At 36.7% G+C, this 25454-nt stretch overlaps 1 protein-coding gene across 1 annotated transcript; it reads right to left on the reverse strand.

Moving 5' to 3' along the window:
* Positions 1-1162: 1162 nt before the first annotated feature.
* Positions 1163-25454, reverse strand: LOC148948198 (atrial natriuretic peptide receptor 2-like). Its single transcript, XM_089094198.1, has 3 exons — positions 25356-25454; positions 19661-19752; positions 1163-1377 (listed from the first exon to the last, which is right to left on the reverse strand). The coding sequence occupies exons 1-3, from the start codon at positions 25420-25422 to the stop codon at positions 1333-1335; spliced, it is 204 nt and encodes a 67-aa protein (XP_088950324.1). The 5' UTR covers positions 25423-25454; the 3' UTR covers positions 1163-1332.

Consider the following 25454-nt stretch of genomic DNA (forward strand, 5'->3'; position numbering starts at 1 on the left):
AGTATAAACGAAATTGAACGTGTTACCAATGCTCTGTGACGTCAAATCAACGCCAACAAGACAAGTCTATATTAAACTCGGTCATTCCCGATATTGGAAAAGGACTTCTGGTTAATGGTGAAAAAATCGAATTGGCGACAGAGCTTAAATTTCTCGGTAGTATCCTTTTCAAGATGTGAATTGGGAACGAGAAACTTCATGTCGAATACCCCTGGCCGTTCCTACCTTTAGTCACCTGGCCGGTCCTACCATTAGTCCTCAGAAATGTTGGCATGTCAAGCTGGTGATCTAATGTTGCTCCTCCCGGCACAGGAGAACCCAAGTCTAAGGAGTAAGATGGGGCCCTGATTAAAAAAGAAAGGCTTTCTAAAACAGTTTATTAATTTTTTTTTGCAAAATTTATTAATTGCTCGTCCAGAAATTGCATTGTGTTTCTGCTATACCATATAGAGTTTTTTTTTATAAAATAACATAAAACTTACGTAATGCATAATGCTTAGTAGAGCTCGAGTTTACTTAGCACTGACTATGCTACGGATAAATTTTGGTCCGTAAGATTACATAACATAAAGTGCCAAGTTATGCTATCGTGAAATGTTCTACGGCATAGTGTGAATGAGCCATAAGTGCCCGTTCTTCTGTTGAGATTCCGTCTTAGACAGTTTTTTTTCTGAAGATCGTTTAGCATAACTTTTGCTTCTTTCTTAAATGGCTTTCAAATTACTTACGTAATTTTCTATTTTAAGCGGTTAAGTTATGATAAATTAATCCTAACCACTTTAAAGACTCCTTTAACACTTTAACAACTTTAAAAATTCCTTTCACACCAGATCAACACTATTATCCATGAAACCTTTATAACCGTTGTCTAAAATCACGGCTCATCATAAGCCAAATATTCAGAAATGAAAATAAAGGGTTAAAGTGAAGATGCCGGCTCTGATGAGGTGGGAAATGCTTTATAGGAAAAGTTTTTAAGTGTCCGTGCTTCAGTTTAGATTCTGTTTTACACGGTTTTATTTTGAAGATTGTACATCCTAACTTGCCCTTATTCCCTAGAGTACACACATTTGAGTCGTACTCGTCTTTTTACTTCTCATGGAAAATGAAAAGAGTAAGAACCTCAAAGGACCTTACAAATAGATATAGTGAAAAACTAAAAAGCTATTGATCCGTAAATATTTAGTATAGAATGAGATCAAAAAATGTAAAAATTTGGCACTCATTACGTGGTGCTTTCACAACAAATACTGTGCTTTCATAAATGGATCCAGTGACTTCTATCTACAGCTTTCCATTGTTAAAGCCATCTTTTTCAGAACTGTTCAATGTCTAGTTTTCTCCATTCAGCCAGTATGTTGTAACCTTTCCTTTGCCCTGTAAAACAAAAAATACATTTGGAAAAATTTAGTTCAGGAGCGTTTTAATCAACGCTCTAATCCAATTCTCACTAGCGCAACTATTGAGATGTGCAAAAAGTGGATGATGGACCACGATATAATTAAAAACTGAGCACAATAAATGTGCTAGTGCCTATGCATCAAGGAAGAAAATAGCTTTCAGAGATCCGGTGGCAGTTTCTAGAACTTTGCTAAATGTTACCACATAAATTATTTTTATATAACATATATTTTACATTATATACATATATATAAATATAGTACCGGAAACCCAGTGGCTTCGCCGTCGGGCGCCTGCACTCGGCACGAGGCAGGCTTCTATATATGGATTATCATCGTCGCTTGTCTTCTAACCGCAGACAATTTGAGACAATTTGCTGTCTTTTCATACTGAAGTCTTTTCAAAGATATTTGATTATTACAGCAACTCCAATTTCTAAAAACAATTTCTACTAAGCTTCAAACTTTTGGTGCCCTCCAATTTTTTGGGTTCCTTAAAAAGGGCACTAGAACTTTTAATTTTATTCACGAACGTTTTCATTAGTAATAAATATACGTTACTTACGAATTTTCTCCCAATTCTTTAATAACGACTTCTGAAACACTATCTTCGTCTAATTGGAACAATGAGAAGCTTTTTTCATTATAATGCTGAATCAGCATTATAAGCCCATTTTTTTTATTTATGTTTATTGACATCAAAATTCCGGTTTTTAAAGTTTCGATTACTAGTGAGCCGTATCGCTTGTCTTTTTTATTGTTTTTTTTTACTATGTATATGTTATTACGTATATGAGGGGATTCGCCCCCTAGTCAATACCTCGCTCTTTACGAAAACGTTCGAATTTTGTTTGAATCATACACCCCTGAATCACAAAGTCCATTTAAATAGAATAGATAGCTCTTTTGAAAGTACTAAGAAAACTTCAGCGTAAAGAGCGAGGTATTGACTAGGGGGCGAACTCCCCTCACATACGTAATAATGTTTGTCGTTTTAAGTTTTAATGTTGCTCCTTACTTTCATTTGAAAAAACTTGTTTTTTATTTAATTTCTTATCGTTTTTTAAATAATCCTGGGAAATCCGGCGCCCCCTCCATAAAAATGTTCCTTTCCCCAAGAAAAGAATTCTCAATGGAAAGATCGTCCCACTTAACTCCCTCCTCTGACCCCCTCCTCACCAGAAAAAATCCCACTTGAAAACGTCTGTATACTTCCCAATAACCAATACTATATGTAAACAATGGGCAAAGTTTATAACTTGCAGCCCTTACCCCGGGAACAGTGGGGGAGTAAGTCATCTTCAAAGACATATTTATTAGAATTTCGACTATGCTGAACAAAATGCAGGGTGGAAAATCCCAGGATGCCAATTTTCCGAAAAAAAATATGGAGTCGTTTTCGAGAAAAAATAAATAAATACATTAATACACAATTATTGCTCGTTTAAACAGAGTAGATACATATACTGCCCCAAATTAGGGTATATCAGTATCAAAACAGAACTAGATCATCTCTCTATCACTGTCTCATTAAAATCAAATTAGCTAGGAAGTTTCCACGTGGCTATTTAGGCACGTTTTCGGTTGTCTTTCGTCTTATTAAGTTGGTCCACCTTTTTGTAAATCTTGCTTTGAAAGGACCAAAAAGCATTCTCTTCTGGGAGTGTTTAAGTCAGGAGCAGAATTCCTCTCTTTCAACAAAATATGCATACAGCCCTTCAGAAGCTTATGAATAAACATTGTGAAATACAAAAAAAAGAGACACGTGTAAGAAAGACTTGGCCCTTCTCGAATGAGTAATTTCCTTTTCAACAAATCTTACTTGTGGAAGAATTAAGAATAGTTTGAGATAACGTAATGACCCTTCATGGGCATATAAACAGATATTTCTTTGTGATGGGGGGCTTCGAGAAAAAACAAAAATTAAAAAAAAAATACAGAAACTACCATAATAATATCACGAATTTGATGCGGAGAATAAGGTAGCATGGGCGAGAAGTCCCCACTTCACGCATAACTAGCCCTTCGTTTATGAAGTAATGCTAAAAAAGTGAAAATCAAATGTGTTATTTTCATTTAACCAAGATTAAAAAAAAACATATCTTAAAATACTGTGCATCAAACTAACAAAAAATTCTAGGCCTGATTTCAGTTCTATTTTTTTTTCGTTCCTTTTCAGTTTTACTTTTGGATTTTGGTTACATCCAAGTGTTAATTTAGTTCAAAAATTAGTTTTAGCTTGTTTAGAATTTTGATCAGTCTGCTGGGAAGGACTCCACAATTGGGGCTGGTCAGTATTTCTACTTTTAATTCTAAAAAAAAACTCCAGAGACTACCTTGGAATACTATAGTTGACCTGAAATCTGAGATAATATAGAACCAAAGTTTTAATACTTTATTTACAAACAAAAATCCACACATATACTAATGTTATAAATATTAGATATTTAGGGATAGGAGATCACATGGCTCATGACGATGATCGAAGATAGATGATACTTTCAATGTTTTTACTTTTGACAGGAGCTAGATGATGAACAGCCCTGCATGGCGCTTAAGGACCTCGGTTTCAAAACTACGACCATTTTGGCTGTGGCTTCATCGGCTGCGTTCTCACCAGCGTCTTTTAGCAAGTCAATGCCCCTTCCTCGACCATGTCTATAAAAGCTGACTCCGTGGCTCCGAATCTTCCTTGAATTCTGGCTAGAGGTTTTTCTGTTGTTCTTCTGGTTTCCCGTTTCCATGAGGAAGTCGGCTCTCGAACAAGGACGCCTTGACATGTCGTGATAGGCGATAGGAGATTTTAGCGTCAACTAAAAACTTCTATATCGACAACAAAAGTTTTAGAATTGAAAATATTGCGGGCGCAGGTAGTTTAAATTATCGGAGATTCTCCTCTGTTCGGTTTCTATTTTTTTTTATCTTCTCTACCCCCTCCCCCTGAAAACCCTTGGACTGACTTCCTTCTTTTCCAAATATCCTTCTATATTTACCTATTTTTCGTTACTACGTTAAGTGACTAGGTTCAAAGGGAGCAAACTCGGATGTTCTTCTGCATCACAGAGTATACGCTGGATTCATTACTTCTTTTCCAGCCCCTTTTTTTTATTTCTGCTAATTATGAAATTTAATTTGGACTTTACTCCTTTCTTTTTAAAATAATTCTTCAATTTTTCTTGTGGCATGAAGAAAAACAGTGGTGAAAGAGTTTCCTCACTATTTTATAGAACTTTCTCATTACTATTTGTGCCTGCATACGTATGGGGCGATATGAGTTTTTATACCGCAAATGGAATACCATACTGTGGGACCTGGTAAAGTTGAGTTTCAGAGGGTAGGGGAAAGGCAATATGAAGCCCTAAAAAAATAGCTGAAATTCAAACTGATAAACAGATAAACATTCATGAGCACTATATAATTGAGATCAAACAACCTGTTTCAACAATGATTTTCTGAAAGTAACTTTTGCTGGGGCAATTTTTCAATTTTAGTATTATGTAAGGGATAAGGTGCTCCCCTCCTCTCCTCTGTTAGAATTCTTGAAAAAAGTATTTCAAACCATTTTCACCAAGTAATATTTCAACATATCTAAATCATTTTGTTGAAATAGTCTGCAATCAAGTAAAGACATGTGCTATCACCGTCTATGAGCTAGATTACAAATTATAAAGACATCTCTTTACATTTTTAGAATAAGCATATTTAAATTCCCCATTTATAGCCCGAAAGTAATTTGAAATAAAAAAATATATTTCATGTCACTGTAAATAGAGCTTAAATACTGCATTTAATGTCAATTCCTGATGCAAGAAAAACCGTTGGGACAGATGCATTATCTATTTTCCAGTGCCAAGTAGGTGTTGTAGTCTGAGAAAACTCAAAGACATTTGAGCTGCTGTGACCCCTGCCATTTCTCATTCCGTTTGACCTATATCTCGTCTTCTTTTACTTTGTATTTCAAAGTCATGAAAATCACTCTGTTCTCATAAAGAGAGATCAGGGGGATTTATTTTTTTTTTATGCCGCAAATCCTTGCAAAGGTGACTGCTGTCGTTTGTCTCATATAAGCACTTGATCTGTGTTTTCAGGCATCGAGTTTGAAGCGGGTTTTGAACGGGTCCGATAAAAACAGTTTCCAGGTTCCTCGAGTTCAACCCTGAAAAATTTAAAACGCTTCCATCTTGCGGGTTCCAAGAGTGTTGGACACGACTCCCTCAAAATTATAACGCGCCAGAATAGCATGATTCAACACGGGTTCTGAGTAGACATTTGCCGTGTTGAACACGGCACTCAAAACGATAATTTGCACAACCCGTGTTGAGCTTCGTGTTGGACATGGATGGCCTGAAAACAAGGCTTTGGTTTATATCTATGAAAACCGAAAGATTAAAGACAGAAATTACTGTCACTTCATGATCCACGAAAAATTGATGAAAACATATTGACTGTTTAATAAGCAATTATATTCATTCTTAGATGTCCAAGCAAATTCGGATTTATTAACGATATAAAAGAGAAACTGAAAATTTAAGTATATTTTGTTTTCAATCAAGCGCTATTGACGCTCTGAGCTTTAGAAATATTAGGGGGTCTTGGCCCTAGACCTTTCTGTTGTAATGTTTGTTCATTTAGGTCTCATTTGTTCATTGATAATGATTTCTGTTAATTTAATTCTGAAATATTGTCTGACTTCATTTCTGCTTGTCTTCGGATTAGTATCGTGCTTTACTTTTCTTTGAAATTCTCTTTTTTTCAAAAAAAAATTCTTTGAATTAGTTTCTTATTATTTGTATTTACCATTAGTTCAATCTTACAGTGCTGCCTATGATGAAAATTAATATTGTTTTAATTAATTTTCTTGACGTTTTATTTGAAACCAAAAGTTGGTTATTGGCATTTGTATGTAAATCAAACAGTTCTTGGTAACGAACTGTAAGTAAGGAGCGATGCGACTCAATAGTAACCGAAACTGTAAGAAACAGAGTATTGATAATAATAGATACATCAAAAGAATCGAATTTTGATGCTTAATCAAAATATATGAAATTCATGAAGTTTAATGTTACCCATCAAAAGTTACGAGCCTGAGAAAACTTGTGTGGCAAAGCTTTCTAATTTAGTTAATTATTAATTGAGTAAAAATATATTAAGACGCAAAAACAAAGTTTCAAAATACCACTTTTTAAGATAAAGATACAGATCGTGGAATATGTAGGATTGGAGGGAACTTGCTCAATCACCAATGTCGTGGCTAAATGTGTCAATGTACCAGAAGGACTCGGTTAGTTTTTTAAATATATACCCCAATTTTTGAGATTGAAGGCAGAGTATTTGACTTGACGGGTAAACATCTGCCAGTTTATTTTCTCGTTAGAAATACCTTGGGATTTTGTCAGATCATTGTAAGGGTCTGTATCTTATTATATATTATTTTATTTTCTCAGACTTGTGATCTACTCGGGGCAGCCAGTCCCAGTAGCATATCTATATCTGTAATTATTATGTGTAATTTGAATAAAAGTATTGTGTTTTAGACAACCTCTCTACAATCTACCTTTAGCCCATCGAACATACCCAGTCGGTACGCCTCATTAGTTCGGTCATAGCCTAAGGCACGCTACCAAAGTTTAATTACCTTAGGGCCAGAGTTTATCTCCCCTATAAAGGGAGAATAAAGGCATCTACGATTACACCCCCCAAATACCATAGAAAAACACATCACAACACTTGCCTAATTTTTGAAAAAGGAGGGAAACACACCTAAAAGATCAAGTAAACTTAATGAAAATCACACCATGAGATTCAGAATATGACAAAACACTACTGTAGAGGTTTCAAGCTCCAATTTACGAAAATGTGGAATTTTGAATTTTTTGGCAGAAGCACAATCACGGATACGTTTTTATTTAATTTATTTTATTTTTAGAGCCCCCTCCCACCCCAATTTTGTACCCAAAATTGTCCGATAAAAATTTGAGATTGCCATTTTCTTCAGCATGGTCGAAAGATCTAATAACTATGTCTTTGAGGATGACTTGACCCCTCACAGCCCCGGGGGGAAGGGCTGCAAGTTATGAACTTGGCCCATCGCTTACATATAGTGTATTGGCTATGGGGAAGTATAAAGATTTTTTTTGGGGGGTGTGGGGTTGTGGCGGTGCTTGCGTGGGAGGATCATGCCATGGAGGAGTTTTGCGGGGGAAGGAAATTTTCCATGGGAGGGGGAGCTGAATTTCCCAGCATTAATTAAAAAACAATCAGAAATTAAATACAAAAAAAAACAAGTTTTTTTAACTGAAAGTAAGAAGCAACATTAAAACTTAAAACAAACAGAAATTATTACGTATATGAGGGGGTTGTCCCCTACTGAGTACCTCACTCTTTACGCTAAAGTGTTTTTTGAATTTGTAAAGAGCTTGTTATTCTAATCAAACGGTCCTTGTGTATCAGGAGTAATTCTTAAATAATTGGAACAAAAAGTCAAATTTTAGCATAAAGAGCGAGGTACTGAGGAGGGCGCAACCCCCTAGATATAATAATTTCTGTTCGTTTTAAGTTTTAATGCTGCTCCTTAGTTTCAGTTGAAAAAACTTGTTTTTTTATTTAATACATATTAAAGACACCTTATTTTCAGTATATATTTACTAAAAACCTTTTCGCATGCTGACCAATGGTCGGCATGGTAACCAGCTGGTAGCCATGGTAACCAGGTAACATAGTGACCAATGGTAACCAGCGACACAAGGATTCGAACCCCTCAAGGGTTCTCAAGATTTCACTATATGCAGCCATATTAAATTGGTGTTTTCTATCTTTTTTCCCTCTCTCTCTCTCTTTCTTTTCCCCCATTCTCGTCTCTTTCTGTCTTCTAATTTATGTTCTAATATCTATTCCGAATCGTTTCTGAAAGCATTAAAGAAAGTATTACTAGCTACTTGTTCTTGCGAGAATAATCTTCTCCCCAAGATCAGTTTACCGAATTAGGAAAGAATAGATAAACAGGAATATTGCTCTTGAACAATTCTTTTTATTCTGGGACTATCTTATTCTTTTATGCCTTACATTTTGTTTCCATGTACTTCGGCTATACTGGTTCAAAAGGTGTTATGTTACAAGACAAAGGAAATTGCAAAAAGTTGAAAAACTAAAAATAATTTTCAGACATTCTCACTGTTTATTAGTGCATTTTCTGCTTTATCTAGAATATTTTTTTAAGACTTTTGAGACATGGTTTTAGCAAAATGATTAAAAAAGCTTGATTTTTCAGCTGTTTTTATAAATGAGGAGGAAAATGTGTTTTTGTAAGTCTGAAAATTTTAGATATCTCAGTAGAATACCAAAATATTAGAAAAGAGCTCAAAACAATTGATTTCATACAATTATCTTGGGAATTTACAAAAAATTCAGGATTTACAAAACGTTTCACCAAATACGTTTTGAATTAGTAGAAACAACCTGCCTTCACCTACGTCAAAGATTATATCTCTCTAGTGTCGTGGAATTCTAAAGTCTTAACACTTCTTCAGCTTATATCATACCTTCGACTACGCTTTTTATTGAAGTCCGTAATGGCAGTTACATTCTTGAAGTCTTTTATTTAATCGTTTAGACTGAACGTTCTTTCTATTTAAAAATTATGTTTACAGCTATTTTTTACATATACTACTTTTTGATCTCAGTAGAATACCAAAATATTAGAAAAGAGCTCAAAACAATTGATTTCATACAATTATCTTGGGAATTTACAAAAAATTCAGGATTTACAAAACGTTTCACCAAATACGTTTTGAATTAGTAGAAACAACCTGCCTTCACCTACGTCAAAGATTATATCTCTCTAGTGTCGTGGAATTCTAAAGTCTTAACACTTCTTCAGCTTATATCATACCTTCGACTACGCTTTTTATTGAAGTCCGTAATGGCAGTTACATTCTTGAAGTCTTTTATTTAATCGTTTAGACTGAACGTTCTTTCTATTTAAAAATTATGTTTACAGCTATTTTTTACATATACTACTTTCTGCAAATATATTAATTCCATTCCAAGTCCCTGAAACTTAGGTAACGTTTTGGCTATCATCTTCAACAAATATGCACATTCTAAAGCAAGCAACGATTTATTAAAGTTATTAAATAAAAAAACAAATTTTTTTTAACTGAAAGTAAGGAACGACGTTGAAACTTAAAACGAACGGAAATTATTCCGTATATGAAGGGGGCTGTCCCCTCCTCAACGCCTCGCTCTTTACGCAAAAGTTTTTCATTGTTTAAAAAAAAATAGAGTTGTGAGAAAGTCAAACTTTAGCGTAAAGAGCGAGGCGTTGAAAAGGGGACAGCCCCTTTTATATACGGAATGATTACTGTTCGTTTTAAGTTTTAACGTCGTTCCTTACTTTCAGTTAAAAAAACAAAACTTGTTTTTTTATTTAATTTTTGAACGTTTTTGAATTAATGCAGGTTTTGATTTTGACTCACCGTACATGAATAATTAAAACAAAATTTGAATATTATTTTTACTTTTATTTGGTTAAGTGGTTTTCTCGAAACCTGTTTAATTTTATTTACGAACGTTTTTATTAGTAATAAATATACGTAACTTACGAATTAACCTACGTAACTAAACTCTATATTCATGTATTTTTAATTCGTATATTAGAGGGTTCACCACCCTGTCAATACCTTGCTTTTTAAACTAAAGTTCGAATTTAGTACTAATTCTTTAAACATGACCCCTTAATCACAAATGCCGTTAATTATAATAAATAGCTCTTATGAAAGTACTAAAAAATCTTGGGCTTAAAGAGCGAGGCATTGACTAGGGGGTGAGCCCAATCATATACGTAATGTTTTCTGTCGTTTTAAGTTTTGATGTTGCTCCTTACTCTCAGTTGAAAAACTTGTTTTTTTTATGTATAATTTCTGATTTTTTTTAAATAATGCTGGGAAATCCGGCGCCCCCTTCATAGCAATGTTCCTTCCCCATGAAAACCCTTCATGGAAAGATTATCCCACACAACCCCGACACACTCCCACCCCCACCCCCCACTACCATAAAAAATTCCCCCCGAAAACGTCTGTATACTTCCCAATAACCAATACTATATGTTAACATTGGGTAAAGTTCATAACTTTCAGCCCTCCCCCCCGGTGACTTCGGGAGATTAAGTCATCCTACAAGACATAGTTATCATATTTTCAATCATGCTGAACAAAATGGCTATATCAAAATTTTGATCGGGTGACTTAGGGAAAAAAATGGGCGTGGGAGGGAGCCTAGTTGCCCTCCAATTTTTTTGTAACTTAAAAAGGGCACTAGAAATTTTAATTTTCGTTTGAATGAGCCCTTTTATGACATCTAGGACTACAGGGTCGATACGATCACCTCTGGGAAGAAAAAAACAAACAAACAAACAAATAAACACGCATCCCTGATCTTTCTTCTTGCAAAAAATTCAAAATTCTACATTTTTGTAGATAGGAGCTTGAAACCTCTGTAGTAGGGTTCTCTGATACGATGAATATAATGATTTGATTTTCATTAAGGTTCTATAACTTTTAGGGGGTCTTTCCCCCTTTTTTCCCAAATCAGCCAACTTTTCTCAGGCGCGTAACTTTCGATAGGTAGGACTAAACTTGATCTAACTTACATATTTGAAATCAGCATTAAAATCTGATTCTTTTGATGTATCTATTGGTATACCGCTTTCTACAGTGTCGGTTACCATTGAGCCGGGATGCTCCTTACTTACAGTTCGTTACGACGAACTGTTTGATTTTATACTTTCAAAATGGTTTTCCAGAAAATGTCTATCAACTTTTCGAAGCAAACTTATTTTTCTCCAAATAAATTTTCTAAAGAGCTGCGTGAACCATTTTTAAATATAACCAATTCGGCTTGGGAGGAGGAGGGGGTAAATAGAGTGACGTTTTTTTAAAAGAGGGGGTAAATAGAGCCATTTTTAAATATAACCAATTCGGCTTGGGAGGAGGAGGGGGTAAATAGAGTGATTTTTTTAAAAAGAAGGGGGTAAATTTAGCCATTTTTAAATATAACCAGTTCGGCTTAGGAGGAGGAGGGGGTAAATAGAGTGACGTACAGCATTTTAAAAATCATAATAAGAGCGAATTTGATTTCAATGAGATTGGTTTTATTCGCAAGAAGGTGAACTTGGAATCAACTGCTCGAAGCTACAGTAGTACATTACACTCATTGTAAAATTAAATTTTAAGGGTTATAATGTATTAAACAGCCGTAAGAAAAGGACTGCTTATAAGGAGGGCTTTAATATAGAAGTGCAACTTTCTGAAAATTTAAGAGACTAAATTGAACCCCATACATTAAGTTAAAATTAAGTAAGGTCATTATATAAACGCAAGACCAGTTCTCCATGAAAAGCATTATAACTTTCTGGGAAACGCTGACAGCAATAAACAAAAACAAAGCCAGGGGATTCGTTGTATTGTTGCTAAGAAAAGGATTAATTTTTTTTTAAAGCGCTTCAACAATTCCTGAGAAATCTCTAAAATTATATTAGCTAGAAACTAATTTTAGGTCTTGCTGAAAAATATCCAGCTTTCGGACAAACCATTCTTGAATTCAAAATCTCAAAGCATTGCCTGAATCCAATGTAATATTGATCCTTATTTAGCGCCTTTTAAACATGTTCTTAATATATACAGTAGGGTGCTAGAAAGTGTCGATTCCAAAAATATTTATTTGATTAACGCACATGGTTATTCAATCATGAAAAAATCTAAATGTTTTATTTTTGATTACAAATTATGAAGTTGAAGCCACATATAAAAAAAAAAAAAAAAAAACCTTCTTGCATATACTTCCGTGTTAATAATGTCCCTTAACTTAATTGGTTTATTTTTATGACGTATTTTCGCAACCCAATCTCATCATTGCTTATTTTCGGAAAGAAGAAAGGCTCTCTAAACTTCTTTGAGCTAACTATGGAAGAAAGAAAAATATAGAGATACCGAAAATGCAACAAGATCTGGAGAGAAATACATCTCACCTCCTTCAAACCTGATTAATTCTTTTATGAGATTAAATTAAAAAAAACAAGTTTTTCAACTTAAAGTAACGAGCAACATTGAAACTTAAACGAACAGAAATAATTATGTTTATGAGGGGGTTTCTACTACTACTACTAGAAACTCACCACAGCACCAAGCCGCCTGAAGCCAACACAGTTACGCACGCTCCTTCTCCATCCCAATCTATTCACGGCCTCCTCTTTACACTCTCCCAGGAAGTTCGCATTTCCCTTAAATCTTTCCTTACGACATCCTCCCACCCCAGACGAGGACGACCTGCTTTCCGTTTAGCCCTAGACGGTTGGCCGAAAAACAATCTTCGGCAATCTGTCATCCTTCATCCGCACAACGTGCCCTAGCCATCTCAACCTTTCTTTCATTTTAGCCCTAGAGAACAGTACTAAACCACATTTTTCATACAGCATATTGTTTGAAATACGGTCAGTCAGCCGGGTACCCAGAACAATCCTTAAGCAATTTCATAGGCAGCGCGCTAGCGCTGCCTAAGTAAATAACGATGTGGGCACAATGTGTTTATGGTTTTTTCTCCATACCCGGGCACTTCGTATCGAAGGAGTTGTCGTAGAAACATCGAAAAGGGCGCATTCGATTGGAAATTGGAGTGGCTAGTGCCCTTTTTAATAGTCGAAAGTCAACTAGCCCCCCCCCCCACGCCCATCCTTCCCCCCAACACATCCAAACAAAATTTTAAGATAACCATTTTGTTCAGCGTGGTTTATTTCCAGATAGAAAATATGTTTTTGAGGAGAACCTTCCCCCACAACCCTCACGGCAAGGGTATTAAGTTATGCCCTGGGGGCATATAAGGTTTTTATAGAAGGCGTTGTCGTAGAAACTTCAAAACAGGCTCATTCGGTTTGAAATTCAAAGGGCTTGTGCCCTTTTTAAAATTCGAAAGGGATTGGAGGGCAACTAAGCCCCCCACGCCCATCATTCCCCCAAATATATCCAATCAAAATTTTGAGATAACCATTTTGTTCAGCGTAGTTGATTTCCATATCGGAAATATGTTTTTGACGAGGAAACTCCCCCACGACCCTCAGGGCAAGGATTTTAAGTTATGCCCTGGGGGCATATAAGGTTTTTATAGAAGTCGTTGTCATAGAAACTTCAAAACAGGCTCATTCCATTGAAAATTCAAAGGGCTAACGCCCTTTTTAATAGTCGAAAGTGATTGGAGGGCAAATAGCCCCTCCCCCAAGCCCATCAGTCCCCCAAACAAATCCAATCAAAATTTTGAGATAACCATTTTGTACAGAGTAGTTGATTTCCAGATAGAAAATATGTTTTTGAAGAGGATACTCCCTCACAACCCTCAAGGCAAGGGTTTTAAGTTATGCCCTGGGAGCATATAAGGTTTTTATAGAAGGCGTTGTCGTAGAAACTTCAAAAGGGGCTCATTCCATTGGAAATTGAGAGTTCTAGTGCTCTTTTTATAGTCGAAAGTGATTGGAGGGCAACTAGTCCCCCCACGCCCATCATTTCCCCAATCTCAACCAATCAAAATTTTGAGATATCCATTTTGTTCAGCGTAGTTAATTTCCAGATAGAAAATATGTTTTTGAGAAGGACATTCGCCCACAATCCTCAGGGCAAGGGTTTTAAGTTATGCCCTGGGGGCATAAAAGGCTTTTAAAGAAGGTGTTGTCGTAAAAACTTCAAAACAGGCTCATTTGATTGGAAATTCGAAGGGCTAGTACCCTTTTTAATAGTCAAAAGTGATTGGAGGGCAACTGCCCCCCCCCCACACCCATTATTCTCCCAAACACATCCAATTAAAAATTTTAGATAGCCATTTTGTTCAGCGTAGTTGATTTCCAGATAGAAAATATGTTTTTGAGGAGGACACTCCCCCACAACCATCAGGGCAGGGGTTTTAAGTTATGCCCTGGGGGAATATAAGGTTTTTATAGAAGGCGCTGTCGTAGAAACTTCAAAATAGGCTCATTCGATTGGAAATTCAAACGGCTAGTGCCCTTTTTAATAGTCGAAAGTGATTGGGGGGCAACTAACCCCCCTTCCATGGCCACCATTTCCCCAAACATATCCAATCAAAATTTTGAGATAGCTATTTCGTCCAGTGTAGTTGATTTCCAGATAGAAAATATGTTTTTGAGGAGGACACTCTCCCACAGCCCTCAGGGCAAGGGTTTTAAGTTATGCCCTGGGGGTATATACGGTTTTTAACGAAGGCTACTGAAAGAAATACAAATGAATGTGCATTGTCAATTTAATATACATATACTGATAGTTAGTAATCAAAATGTTAGTATTATTTGATTTATTAAACTTATAAAAGTAAGAACATTTATATTTTTTTCAACAAAGTGCAAATTTTGTTCTGGCCTTGGGAAGGCATAGGGGTTTTGCGCACAACTTATGTTAATTTCTGCTCGTTTTGAGTTTGACTCGGTTAATTATTGTAATTTCTTTTCGTTTTTTGTTTCATTAATCTATTGAGGCTGATTTATGACGGTTTTACGCTTGGTAGATAATTTGATTTTATTTTTTCTCATTTTTTTTTTGATGGAGTCCTTTACCTTTCTTTGAAAAACTTATTTTTTGGAAAAAGTTTTTTAAATTAATTTCTGGAAAACATCTAGCAAATCTTCATCCGCTTTTTGAAGCGCCCATGCTTCAGAGCCATGTTTAACTACTGGCGTCACTGTAGCTTCTAATATTCTAATCTTGGTTTGCTTATCTTCCCATTCTTCCAAACTTTTTTTAATTGTGAAAAAAACACCCTGAGCCATGGATATTTTACTTTTAACATCTTCACTGCTCCCACCATCTTTTCTAATAATACTACCAAGGTAAGTGAAGCTACCCTCTGAATCAATCTTTTTGTTACCAAACGTCACCTTTTCATGTTTACTTTTACCTGGCCTTAGTGACTAAGTCTTCTTCACATTAATTTTCAAACCTATTCTAGCACCCTGAACTCGCAAAACCTCTAAAAGTTCATTTTGCTCACACTTTCGTCTAGGATGCTTAAATCATCAGCATAATCTAAGTCCAGGAGACGTTTTCCTCCTCATTTGTTTCCATGGTCTTCCATTGCCTTCCCTGTGCTCCTTGATACAAAGTCCATCAAAACAATCCATATAAAAGGGGTGTTGGAGGGGGATAGCTGCCCGCCAATATTTTTGGTCACTTAAAAAGAGCACTAGAACTTTTTATTTCCGGTCAAATATGCCCTCTCCCGATCTTTTAGGATCATTGGTTCGATTATTTTGATGTATATATTGTTATCAAGGCTCTCTTCCTTAGAGTTTCTTCTTACTTACAGTTCGTTATTACGAACTGTTTGAAATATCAATCGAGTAAAAATTATCGACTATTTTTGAAGTTATGACATTAATAAAATGACCATGGAACACACGCACTTTGGCGAAGAGGTTAATGCATTCCGGACTTATCTCGGAATTGCCATTCACGTCAGAAAGTAGATACTCAAAGCCGTCCTAGCCGAGTGGATTGGTGCGCTAGATTTAGGATTCTTTGACTGAGAGGGGGAGGGTTCGAATCGTAGTTTATTCAATTATTTGCCTGGGACGGGGGTCAGTGGTGTTCGGGTGCTTGGGGTGGGTACCTGGGGAAAACCTGGGGAAGGTAAACAGGAAGGGTGTGCGAAAGCACAGGATGGTTGACCCCCAAACGCCAATTGCACTCCCTGTCTGAAGGGCCAAGAAACGGAGATCAGCACCACCGGTAGGGACTGTAAAACTCCAATGCCGTATTCCTTGAACTTTTTTTTTTACCATTGAACTTTGGAAATAAAAAAGCAATATTTTTGAGACGTAATTTTATTTCTAAAGTACCAAGGACAATGAAAATGAAACATGGTTGTTTGAAATGGCCAAGAGGAAAATTACACAACCACATGTATTTTGCTGAATTTTTTTCACAGACCACACTGCCTTTCTTTGACGAAACGAATAAGAGTTTCAACAGGGATAAGTCCTTTACTAGACAGTAAAAACGAACACAAATGTTTTGAATATTTCAGACATAGTCAGTCTTCATCATCAGCAGAAATACACAGATGATGAAGACTACGTTTTCGAAATATTCAGAACTTTTGTATTTGTTTTTCTCTGTCTCATAAAAGACTTATCCCTATTGAAACTCATATTCGTTTTATATATTTTGCGGAAATTAGGAAATATCGTGGAGTCAATTTTTAATGAAAAAGACCTCAGTATGCAATTAGAAAGTTTTAGTAGTAGCAGGGTACAAATTAAAAATACGTCGGTGAAAATCAGTGAAAAACCAGCATAAAAAGCTAAAACATATGACCCCTAACAGCGCAAGGAGATATGACTTTCCTTTAATAGTGAGGATGTCTTTGAGCATCATAATTACTGTTAATGTTTGAAGTTTTACATACAAACGGACAGAAAGCATTGTCAAATTTAAGTAATTAGTTTTACTTATTTATTCTCGCTGTTAACGTAGCAACATTGATGAACACGTGATATTTTCCTAAAAAATCTTAAGTTTTGAAAATAAAAATAACATTGATGAAAACGTGATATTTCCCTCAAAAATCTTAAATTTTGAAAAATAAAAATACAAATCTCCGAAAAGCGAGAGCCTTTTGGCTCGAGTTTTTGGAAGTCCTCTATCATGCTGCTGACGGGTATGGCGTAGTTTACTTCCTTCGTATTCCCCAGGAAATTGTTCACCACCTGCGCAACCGATTTCCATGCAGCGGACTTTACCGTTTTCGAACTATGTACCCTTTGTGAGCCTCCGTATCTATGGGCCATCGAAAATGCCAGCCTTCAGCTTCTCAATGGTCAATTGAGAAAAGGCTTGGCACAGGTAGTTGAAGCACCTCCCTTTCTTTTTGTTGAGCGCGCGTCAACTGCTTCATTAATTTAAGCTTCATGTGTAGCGTTGGGATCAAAATCCTCTCCCGGTCAATAAGAGGTTCGTTGTTGATGATTCTCGCCCCAGGTACTAACTGCTCTGGTGCCAGCCACTCTTTGTTTACACAGTGCTGGGACGTGTCTCGACTGTCCCATATATATATATATATATATATATATATATATATATATATATATATATATATATATATAAAGCACGGGTACTTCGTGAAGACTGGTGACCAAGTAGAAAGTTCACCGTCTTTAAGACGATGCAGATGAGCCATTGGTGCTGTTCATATTGGATTTTGTCAAGCCCGTACTTCACTGCTTCATATTTTTCTTTGAGAGTTGTAAAGTACACAAGAGGGATTGAGGCGAACTGGTTCCCGTTGTGGAGGAGCGCAAACTTCAAAGAGTGCTTGTTGCTGTCAATGCAGTGTCGCCAATTTTTTGGATCGTATTGAGCATCGCCGAATTTACCATGAAGACCAGTGACATTTCGGCAGTACACGAGGTCTTCTTTCTGGCAGAAGTAGCCCATATAGTTCTCGTGCTTTCTACGAAAAAAAGTCTTATTTGCGTGTCCTCACCAAGTGAATTTTTCTCTTTGAGTCTGGAGGCCAACAGCTCGGAGGAAGTCTACGACAAGCTGAGATCTTGAACCAGATCATTAAGCTCACATTGTGAAAACGGCTGCAGACCATCTTGTGCTTTATACTCCTCAGTATATCTTCCCTTATCTCCTCTGGTGGCCTTGTTGTTACTGTCGGGAAGCTATGTGATCACCAGTACACGAATTTCTTCGCAGTGAACAGCTGGACAGTGGGCAGATGGAAGGGCGGGGTACTGGAGGCCGTGTCGACTCTTCTGATTGACGCCAGTAGTATTGATGGCACAGAAATAGCAACATGAAGCATGGTCTAATGGATAACTGCAAACCATCAGAAGCCCAACCTCCATTGAAATTTTTGTGCCCTTCGTCAACCGTTGGAGGTATTCCATGTACATCACCCAGTTTGACTTCGAAGTAAGCCTCCTAGGTAGGCACGCTGTACAAACCCTGTGATGTTCCTCCTGTCCACTGACAGCGTGTAATCTCCGCGGATATAGCAGAAAACGTCAGGATCATTCCTGCTTGACCGTCGGGCGGAAGCCATATCAATCAAATGAAAGAAAAAGAAAAATGCAGGTTAATGTCCGGCTATGAAATTTAGAATCAAATTGATTGGCAAGGTTGATTAAATAACCTTGCAATCATGCACACGCGTATGCACCTACTTTAGCAAACAAAATAATGTTGTAATTCGATATATTCTTCAAGAAAAGTATGATTGAACTCAAAACTCCTGATATTAGCATATGTATAGCTCGTTAGGTAGGCCTATGGCTGTATCTCAAAAAGTTGACCTGATAGAGCAAAATGAATTTGATATTCAGACTCAGAACACCAAAAGTCTAAATCCGTTGAGAAACCCCCGGCAATTTTTTGGCTGTTACCCAGTGTAATCAAACTTAATACAAACGCAAATTATCCTATGCTTGAGGACGAGAATGTCCCCTAAACTAGCCATTCTTTACGGTAGTGCTTTAACATATCAATAAACGAGTTAGTTTAATATAAATTCAGCTTTATCGTAAAAAGCTGGTGGTTTGGGAGGATAGCCACCTATTCGTAATAAATAAGACGGTTTTGTTCGTTCTAAGTTTTACCCTAACTCTTCTTTTTTATTCGAAGAAATTTTTTTTAACATAATTGGTATGATGCAGTGAAAATGACAAATTTTGGTATACCAAATTGACATTACCAGCAGACAGATTTAGATTTGAAAGATTTATAAATGACATTTATCTTCTATAGCCCCTGGCTCGCAAATGAGGTTTAAAGAAGTAAGTGCAGATTTAAAAGGATCTCAGTGTTTGAGCCTAAACTGTGTTTTTTAAGCATAAGGCATTTTTCATTTTAGGATTTATCCAATTCTTTCCTAAAAGTTCGGGCAATGTCATCGTAGAACTGAAGAAGATCAAATGCAAATGAACCCCATTTAGCTCAATCCGATTTAACTCAACCTCATTCAACTCAAACCTTGTGCATCTCGATTCCCTTGTGATTCAACCCCTGTTTAACTCCACTCGCATACAACTGTACCGGTGGGAGGCAGTCCCCAGCCCAATTAAAAGAGTTTTCTTAAATTCTCAAGCAACTGTAAAAAGGTAGACACTTGACTGTTTTAAAACTCCATAGCAAGCTCGTGATACAGTTCTGGAAACTTTTTACGACATTTCTCTCCTTATTTAGAACAAATATAAAGACTTTTACCTTCATTTCAACTTCCCCACGAAGCTCAAGCTGAAACGTTCCAAAAGTGTCCAGGATACCTTTTGTTGCCATACTGACATGAATTTTTAATGCTGAAAGAGAAATATTGAAGTATTTCGGTTGCCGTGGTAAAAGTTGCTCCGAGAAAAGCACAAAATGGACTATGTAAAATTTAATGGTTTTCGAGACTGCGGCTTTCACACTACATACGTAGTTTTCTATGCTAAGTGGTTAATTTAAGTTATGTTAAGTATTTTATTTCATGTTTAAGCAAGTTCTTTCGCGTTTGGATCAAAGAATTCGTGGTAACGAACTGTAAGTAAGGAGCGAATCGGCTCAATAGTAACCAAAACTCTAAAAAACGGAATTTTAATATCAATAGATACATCAAAACAATCAGATTATTATGCTGATTCCAAATATATAAGATTTCTCAAGTGCTACCCATCAGAAGTTACGAGCCTGAGTAAGTTTGCCTGATTTTTAAAATAGGAGGGAAACACCCCCTAAGGTAAATGAATCTTAATGAAAATCACACCGTCAGATTCAGCGTACCAGAGAAACTTACTGTAGAAGTTTCAAGCTCCTGTCTGCAAAAATGTAGAATTTTGCTATTTTTGCCAGAAGACAGCTCACGGATGCGTGTTTATTTATTATCATTTTTTTTCCAGAGGTGATTGTATCGAAATAATGATACTAGAAGATCGAGAGAGGGTGCATTTGATCGGAAATTAGAAGTTCTAGCGCCTTTTTCGAGTGACCAAAAAGATTGGAGGGAAGCTGGGCCCCTACCCCGCCCATTTTCCCCCGAAATTATCCAATGAAAATTTCGCAATATCCATTTTGTTCAATATAGTTGAAAGATCAAATCATTATGTCTTTGAGGTATAAAATGACCCCCCACAGTCCGTGGGGAGAGGTCTGTAAGTTATGAAATTCACCCATTGCTTACGTATAGTATTTGTTATTGGAAACTATACAGACTTTTCTGTTGTTGTTTTTTTTTGGGGGGGGTGGTCTTGGGGTGAATTTCTATAGGAAGAATCTTCCTTGGGGAGGGAAAATTCTGGGGGGTGAATACTTCAGGGCAAACAGTACGCGAGGGGGATTTGACAGAATTACTATACGAAATTCTTTAATTGTCTTACATTCTCTTTGCCAAATTTAACATGTGAAGATGTTCCGGGGGAATTATCCAGGGGCTTTTTTCCGCGTATTTGATTTCCGAGAAATATTTCCCACGGAAGGGGACATTTCTGGAGTGATCGAGAACCCGATTAGAGCTTAAAGTCCTATTCAAATAATCGAATGCTAAGGAGAATTTTTCAGGCTGAATCGTCCGCAAGCAATTTTACAGAGAGGGAGATTCCCAGCGAGGATGGAACTCTCTGGAGGGAATTTTACAGAGGGAGGGGGGTGCACTTGACGTTGGATGAAATTTCCATGGAGGAGTCTTCCGTGAGAGGGATGGGTATATTTCACACGGGGTGAGATCTACCGGCATTATTTGAAAAACGAACAGAAATTATTTCATATATTAAGGGCTGCTCCCTCCTCAATACCTTGCTCTTTGCGGTAAAGTTTGACTGTTTGTTCCAAATTTTTAAGAGCGTCTACTGAAAAACGGAAGCCGTGTAATTAGAATAGGAAGCTTTTTTTAAAAGTACTAACGGCTTTAGCGTAAAGAGAAAGGTATTGAGGAGGGGGCAACTCTTCATATATGGAATAAATCTGCTAAAATTAATATGTATTTTTTTTAATTTTTAAGTACGGTGAGCCAAATTCGAACCTGAATTAGTTGTAAAACGTTCGGAAATTAAATAAAAAACAAGTTTTTTTAACTGAAAGTAAGGAGCCACATTAAAACTTGAAACGAATAGAATTATTCCGTATGTAAAAGGGGCTGTCCCCTCCTCAACGCCTCGCTCTTTACGCTAAGGTTTTTATTGTTTTTAAAAAGTAGAGTTGTGACAAAGAGTCAAACCTTAGCGTAAAGAGTGAGGCGTTGAGGAGGCGATAGCCTCTTTCATATGCGGAATAATTTCTGTTCGTTTTAAGTTTTAATGATAGTCCTTACTTCCAGTTAAAGAAAATAAAATTGTTTTTATATTTAATAACTCAAAGATCCTTGGATAAATCATGGTCCATCGTTAGAGATCCCCGCAATAAACAAACTGTTAAAAGATTGTATTTTTAAAATTAAAAGTTTGTAATATAGATTGAGATTCAAGCTCTGATCAGGAGTAAAAGGTCTTTTAGAAAAGTTTATCAACATTTTCTCAAAATTTATTAACTAGCCCTCCAGAAATTACGCTTCATTGCCGCTATCTCCACTTTTCAACAAACGTTAGTATAGTAAAATTCTAAGCAGAACTCGAACCTACTAAACACTGTTTTTCTTATGGACAAAAGCTGCTTCGTAATATTACAAAAGGTAAAGTTCATTTTTAAGTTATGTGAGTGTATATGGTTCTATGACGCAGTGCGAAAGAACTATAAGAAGCCGAACATTATATATAACCTTAGGACCTACCTACCCTTAAGGATGAAATTGTTGTAGACAAAATGTTGCTATAAAAACAAACGGAAGGATGCTATAAATTGTAAAAAATGATTTCATTGTTGTCACTAATACCGGGTCTTCTTCTAGCGGCTTTTTTAAAGCTGGTCTAAACTTTAGAAGGATTGACATCCTCAAGCCCTGTGTAGGGAACATATGTTTCCGCCGGTCTCTGTCTCCTTCTTTTTGACTATCTGCCTCCCTCTTTATTTCTCTATCTTCCCCACCTATCTTAATCACTCGCTATATCGGTGATAGTCTCTCTATTTCTTCTTTGTGAATTCACTTGCTCTCAGGTTTCCCTGAAAGGACAAAAGCGAAATCTTATCTGTTCAGACTTGATGTTTTAGTGGTGAGTAGCACAAAATCTTTATTGTCAAAAGTTTCTTGGAGGACTTTTACGTTGTAAATTAGAACATAGCTACAACTGTAAATTTTATTCAACAATAAAATTAAATTAAGGTTTCCTTAAATCCTTTTTTCCAGCTCTCTCTCTCTCTCTCTTCCCCTCTATCTATTTCTCCTACCCCCCCCCTCTCTCTATCCCTCTCTTTGAAGGTTTGTATTCTTAAAGCACTATAGACAGTGAAAAGAAAACTGATTGTTTGAATTAGTTAGGTGAAACTTTACACAACCGCGCATTTCTTAAAAAGTCAGGAGGATTATGAAGTTAAGTGTTTAATGAAGAAGACCTCCATAAACCGTATGGGTAATTTTTAGGTAGTCATAGGCGCCACATTTAAAAAAAGAAACGCGAGTGAAAAAACAGTACCTAAATATACCTAAGAACAAATGGTACCAGCTTTCTTTTGCATGAAAGAAGAAATTTTGCTAGAATGAAGAAATTCAAGGTTTCTTTTGCAGATGTTGCTATTTTTGCGGATCAACGTATTGTTGATATTTGATTTTTTTTTTTTTTTTTTACCGATGAGAAGCGGTTTAAAATTTAATCAATTAGTGCTATACACTTAATTTCCATCTTCAATGTGACAACACTGACGAAAGTGTGGTCCTGTCCGAAGAATTGTATACTTTTGAAATAATCAAGGAGGCACACTTGTGCCTCTATAAAGAGGCGACCCACCACAATGTTAAGCGATTTCCGGTCCTAGCGGTCGCAGAGAGACAGCGGTAATCGCATTTTGTAGCCCAAGCTCAAACTAAGAAACGTGCAAAATTTCCCCCCCCCCCTCCGACTTTATCTTCATGGGTAAAAGTGGGCCGGAAGTTTCGACCCTCCGACCACAGCCCCCCTTTAACGTTGTCCGATTGGGTTGAAATTTAGAGGTTAAGCTTTCAGATCACTCCTTCTCTGTTTTCCAAAAGACAAATATAGCCACTTAACGTTCAAAATTTTTTTTTTCTTCTTAGCCACACCTACAGGCCACAGCTGGCAAATGATCCGGGTGAATGAGAACTCATTTAAAGTAGAATTTAACCTGTTAGGGCAGTTTTATATTTTCAGACCGAAAAATTATCCCCCGAATTTATATTTACGAAAAACCTCGTTTTCCTATAAGAGCCCGCTATAAGAAGGCTCTTATCGTTTTCCTATAAGAGCCCGCGAAAACGCGGGCTCGTTTTCCTATAAGAGCCCGCAAGCCCGCAAGCTGTCAAATCAGCTAACAGTTAGTCAAGCAATAATAATTAATAAATTGTACAAAAACGTGCAGAAATTATTTTAAAAAAAACTACGTTTTCTAAAGAATTAAAGAGGCTGAGTTACAAGGTCGAACCTTAAAACGTACAGGGATTAGGAGGCACAGTTGGGGGGCTGCCACCCCCAAACCCCCGCTTTCGCTGCCTTTAAATAAAAAAAAAGTTTTTTAAACTGAAAGTAAGGAGCGACATTAAAACTTAAAACGAACAGAAATTATTCCGTATATGAAAGGGGCTGTGCCCTCCTCAACGCCTCGCTCTTTACGCTTAAGTTTGACTTTCTCACAACTCTTTTTTTAAACGATAAAAACTTTAGCGTAAAGAGCGAGGTGTTGAAGAGGGGACAGCCCCTTTCATATACGGAATAATTTCTGTTCGTTTTAAGTTTTAATGTCGCTCCTTACTTTCAGTTTAAAAGTATTTTTTTTTATTTAAAGGCTGCAAAAGTGGGGGGTTTGGGGGGCGGCAGCCCCCCAACTGTGCCTCCTAATCCCTGTACGTTTTAAGGTTCGACCTTGTAACTCAGCCTCTTTAACTCTTTAGAAAACGTAGTTTTTTTTCAAACAATTAAAAGAAAAATCTTGAAAAATCTTGATCCTTTAAGCCTAAAGACGCTGATAATACTGCAGTATAAGTTTGCGACGATAAAGCTGTATCATTGTTGGCCTTTTTATGGCCTAGTAGGTTCTGTGACATTAAAATTAGTAGCTGCTCAAAATAGGCAACGGTGCTGGCCCAACCCAATCAAGACATCCACTGATTGGTCCTCAGTTCTGACATCCTTTGGTTAACTTCGCATGAACAATCTCAAAAAGACGCAACGTAAGAACGCGTCTACATTTGGCACTTCCTGAGAAACTGGCCCAGGTATCTGGAGAACTAAGCAAGTCAATGTTCTCCCATAATAGGTAATTTTCATCAGGTCCTATCAAGATTTGTATCAATCGATTGAGCTTCTTGAATCATTCTGCCCCAGTTTCCAGAAAAATCCAAATATAAACACGCTCCAAGTTTACTTCTTAATGGAAAAGAATGTGAGTAATTCGGATATTGGCTTTAATATAGTTAAACTACAGTCAACACCAAAAAAAGCGGAATATTTACCTGGTTCACCTTTTTAGAAATTAGTTTGGATATTGCGTTTATTATTCCCTACTTTGATTCATTGCTAAAAGCCATTGAGCCAAAAATCTGTAAATATCTATGAAAGGCCATTGAGCCATTGAGCCGACATTCCAGGAGTTGCACATTAAAAGAAACCGCAAGAATTAAGGGTTACACAACAGGTATAAAATAATATGGGATAGATCTAATACAATTTGAGAATCAGGGAGGGAAGTAGCATTGGTCCAAAGCTTTCTGTCAGTGTCATTGTCTGAATCGAGATGTGAAGTAAAACACGTCCAATAATTAATACAACTATAACACAAAAAGTTTTGCTTGCAGAGCAATAATGAGAATAAGAAATTAACTTACGCAGTCCATTAGATTCCATCCTTGATGCGGTGTTGACAGTGTCACCAAATAAACAGTACCTGGGCATTTTCAGACCAACAACTCCCGCAACACAAGGAC

This window comes from Artemia sp. Qi Xiang Cuo, chromosome 9 (assembly GCF_049724085.1).
Source record: "Artemia sp. Qi Xiang Cuo chromosome 9, ASM4972408v1, whole genome shotgun sequence".
Lineage (NCBI taxonomy): Eukaryota > Metazoa > Arthropoda > Branchiopoda > Anostraca > Artemiidae > Artemia > Artemia sp. Qi Xiang Cuo.

Excerpts from the sequence above, each read along its gene's own strand:
- LOC148948198 (XM_089094198.1), bottom strand. The coding sequence starts at position 25,422 with ATGCCCAGGTACTGTTTATTTGGTGACACTGTCAACACCGCATCAAGG. Across the intron at positions 19,753-25,355 it reads GATGGAATCTAATGGACTGC|CATTAAAAATTCATGTCAGT; the intron begins GTAAGTTAATTT and ends TTTCTCTTTCAG. Across the intron at positions 1,378-19,660 it reads GTGGGGAAGTTGAAATGAAG|GGCAAAGGAAAGGTTACAAC; the intron begins GTAAAAGTCTTT and ends TTTGTTTTACAG.